General features: G+C 37.8%; 1 protein-coding gene across 1 annotated transcript; it reads left to right on the top strand.

Moving 5' to 3' along the window:
• On the top strand, window positions 1-607 carry LOC134233078 (dynein light chain 2, cytoplasmic). Its single transcript, XM_062715072.1, has one exon. The coding sequence runs from the start codon at window positions 6-8 to the stop codon at window positions 273-275; it is 270 nt and encodes an 89-aa protein (XP_062571056.1). The 5' UTR covers window positions 1-5; the 3' UTR covers window positions 276-607.
• The last annotated feature ends 3,535 nt before the right edge of the window (window positions 608-4,142 follow it).

Here is a 4,142-nt window from a genome sequence, read left to right as displayed (position 1 = left end):
CAACCATGTCTGAAAGGAAAGCTGTCATTAAGAATGCTGACATGTCCGAGGACATGCAGCAGGATGCCGTTGACTGTGCCACAACAGCCCTGGAAAAATACAACATAGAGAAGGACATTGCTGCTTACATCAAGAAAGAGTTCGACAAAAAGTACAACCCCACATGGCACTGCATTGTTGGAAGGAACTTCGGTAGCTACGTAACCCACGAGACCAAACACTTTATCTATTTCTATTTGGGACAAGTTGCCATCCTTCTCTTCAAATCTGGTTAAACAGTGTTGGAAAACTAGTCTAACTTAAAACAATTTTTTTCAATGGGGGAACAGACTTTACACAAAAGGTTGGATGGAATTTTTCTGTGCTGGAGATGTATTTTGCAAACTTTTTACAAAACGAAGACTTTGATTTGCAAGGTTGCATTCATTTGTATAGTTAATATTTTGTTAATTTATTTTGTATGAAAAATATGTAAAAGAGCTAGAAAAATCATTGAAATTCATTGATAGAATCTGTTACTTATCCACATAATTTGAAGAAGTAACAAGTTCAATAAACATATACCCTTGTTATATTTTTATATATAAATGTTTTATTTAAATTTTAATGTATTTGTGGTTTTGTCATAAATTGCCTTCCTGGTGTTTGAAGCAATGACCACAATTGTACTGCAATACCTTAAATGGAAAACAAGTGAGATGTTTGAAGTCCATAGGGCCTAAAATAAAAATTTGTTTGCAGTTGCCTACTGACCCCACTGAAAATGCACTTGACCCAAACTTTTTTAAAGCCATTTTGTGATATTTTTTTTTTCTTTGAGTTTTCAGGATATTGAAAGTGTTTCATTTTCATTGTTTGGCATTTGCTTTTATCAATCGGTTGTTATTAGCAAAAGTGGAGCTTAGTTATGTATAGTAGGCCTATGAAAAGCTCTATTCATTAACAAAAATCTAAAAACACCTTTTTCACCAAGAAAAAAGAATTCCTACCTACCTACCCAGTCTGAAAATTATAGGTTGGCAACTGCAAACAAAATTTTTTTTAAGCTTGGCCTAATGTGAATTCTCCAAATATGAAATGGACACCTCCCATGAAGGGAAGTTCAGTTTTAAGATATGTCGATCCCTTCTGGTAATACTTTCATCCACAATGAATGTTTGCATTTAAAGTGGAGGAGTTGAGAAGTGTTTTTGAAGATGGCTATTCAATTCTCACACAGTGCCCAGAGTATCAATAAAGTTTATTTCTTAGCGTTAAAAAGTTTGAAACTATTCAAACCTCGGTTACACAAGTTAATTTTTTCGTAGAACTGATGTATTTGTCTTGGTTTCCTGTAAAATTGAACCCAAGTTAAAATTATATGAAGGAGACTCTTCAATCAAGGGATAAATGAATATATACAGGTACTAAGAAAAAGGTCTGTTTGGATTTAAACTTTGTAAAGGTAAGAAACGCAAGTTTTATAGTGATGGGCCAGGCCAAAATAAAAAATACCTTTGTTTCCCCTAACGCGACCGACCCAATGAAATCGCACCGACTGAAAAGATTATTTAAATAAGAAGATTCACTATATCCGTAATTCGTTATATCCGTATAATGAATTCGTAGAACCATTATAGCGAATTCGCAATATGCATGTTTTTCTTCAAGTATTACTACCAAATATGTTAGGGAAGCAAATATTACAAAAAATATCTTTGATAACTAAGGATTTATTATGAATTGAATTTTATATACGAATACTAAAGGGAAATAAAGTCTGTTCAACATATCAATTTTTTAGCTCACCTGAGCCGAAGGCTCAAGTCAGCTTTTCTGATCAAAATTTGTCCGTTGTCTGTCGTTGTTGTCGTCGTCGTCGTTGTAGTCGTTGTTGTAAACTTTTCACATTTTCATCTTCTTCTCAAGAACCACTGGGCCAATTTCAACCAAACTTGGCACAAATTATCCTTGGGTAAAGGGGATTCAAATTTGTTCAAATGAAGGGCCACGCCCTTTTCCAAGGGGAGATAATCATGAATTTGTTAAAAAATTAATGGCATTTTAAAAAAAATCGTCTTCTCCAGAACCGCCGGGCCAGGAAAGATGAAACTCATGTGGAATCATCCTCAGGTGTGTAGATTCAAGTTTCTTCAAATCATGACCCCCGGGGCAAGGGTGGGGCCAAAATGGCCGACCCAAGTTTTATATAGGAATATATAGGAAAAATCTTTTAAAATCTTCTTCTCCAGAACCGCCGGGCCAGGAAAGATGAAACTCATGTGGAATCATCCTCAGGTGTGTAGATTCAAGTTTCTTCAAATCATGACCCCCGGGGCAAGGGTGGGGCCAAAATGGCCGACCCAAGTTTTATATAGGAATATATAGGAAAAATCTTTTAAAATCTTCTTCTCCAGAACCACTGGGCCAGGAAAGACGAAACTTACGTGAAATCATCCTATGGTTGTGTAGATTCAGACTTGTTCAAATCATGACCCCCGGGGCAAGGGTGGGGCCAAAATGGCCGACCCAAGTTTTACTAGGAAAATATTGGAAAAATCTTTAAAAATCTTCTTCTCCAGAACCACTGGGCCAGGAAAGATGAAACTCATGTGGAATCATCCTTAGGTAGTGTAGATTCAAGTTTGGACAAATCATGACCCCCGGGGCAAGGGTGGGGCCAAAATGGCCGACCCAAGTTTTACATAGGAATATATAGGAAAAATCTTTAAAAATCTTCTTCTCCAGAACCACTGGGCCAGGAAAGATGAAACTCATGTGGAATCATCCTCAGGTAGTGTAGATTCAAGTTTGTTCAAATCATGACCCCCAGGGCAAGGGTGGAGCCAAAATGGCCGACCCAAGTTTTACATAGGAATATATAGGAAAAATCTTTAAAAATCTTCTTCTCCAGAACCACTGGGCCAGGAAAGATGAAACTCATGTGGAATCATCCTCAGGTAGTGTAGATTCAAGTTTGTTCAAATCATGACCCCCGGGGCAAGGATGGGGCCAAAATGGCCGACCCTAGTTTAACATAGGAATATATAAGAAAAATCTTTAAAAATCTTCTTCTCAAGAACCACTAGGCTAGGAAAGATGAAACTCATGTGGAATCATCCTCAGGTAGTGTTGATTCAAGTTTGTTCAAATCATGACCCCTGGGGCAAGGGTGGGGCCAAAATGGCCGACCCAAGTTTTTCATAGGAATATATAAGAAAAATCTTTAAAAATCTTCTTCTCCAGAACCACTTGGCCAGGAAAGATGAAACTCATGTGGAATCATCCTTAGGTAGTGTAGATTCAAGTTTGTTCAAATCATGACCCCCTGGGCAAGGATGGGGCCAAAATGGCCGACCCAAGTTTTACATAGGAATATATAGGAAAAATCTTTAAAAATCTTCTACTCCAGAACCACTGGGCCAGGAAAGATGAAACTCATGTGGAATCATCCTCAGGTAGTGTAGATTCAAGTTTGTTCAAATCATGACCCCCGGGGCAAGGATGGGGCCAAAATGGCCGACCCAAGTTTTACATAGGAATATATAGGAAATATCTTTAAAAATCCTTCTCAATTACCACTGGGCCAGGAAAGATGAAATTCATGTGGAATCATCCTCAGGTAGTGTAGATTCAAGTTTTTTCAAATCATGACCCCCTGCCCTTGGGATATGGTGGGGCCAAAATGGCCGACCCAAGTTTTACATAGGGAAATATTGGGAAACCTTTTAAAATCTTCTTTTCAAGTACTTCAAAGCTATGATTAGTGATACCCGGGGTATTTATATGGAATCATCCTCAGGTAGTGTAGATTCTAGTTTGTTCAAATGATGAACGCCTGGAAGGGGGGGGGGGTAAATTCAAGCCTGATGTGCTCAGGTGAGTGCTGTGGCCCCTGGGCCTCTTGTTTATAATCTTGAGAAGTTCGTTATGAAAGATGTAAATTTTATTATATTCAACCTCAGCGGGACTCAAAATCAGTTCGCTATATCCGTAAACTCGTTATATCAAAGTTCGTTATAACTGTAAAATTTTACAACTTAAGATTTGTTAAGAATTTTGCCGGGAACCCAGAAAAACTTCGCTATATCCGTGAATTCGCTGTATCCGTGTTCGTACTAAATGAGTTTTACTGTAAGTGGTTTATAATTAAGTTTGACCAG

Source organism: Saccostrea cucullata, unplaced genomic scaffold (genome assembly GCF_032062105.1).
Source record: "Saccostrea cucullata isolate Sc308-1 unplaced genomic scaffold, CSIRO_AGI_Scuc_v1 ctg4240, whole genome shotgun sequence".
Lineage (NCBI taxonomy): Eukaryota > Metazoa > Mollusca > Bivalvia > Ostreida > Ostreidae > Saccostrea > Saccostrea cuccullata.
Note: the sequence above shows the minus strand (reverse complement) of the source record. Positions and strands in the feature narration are given on the sequence as shown.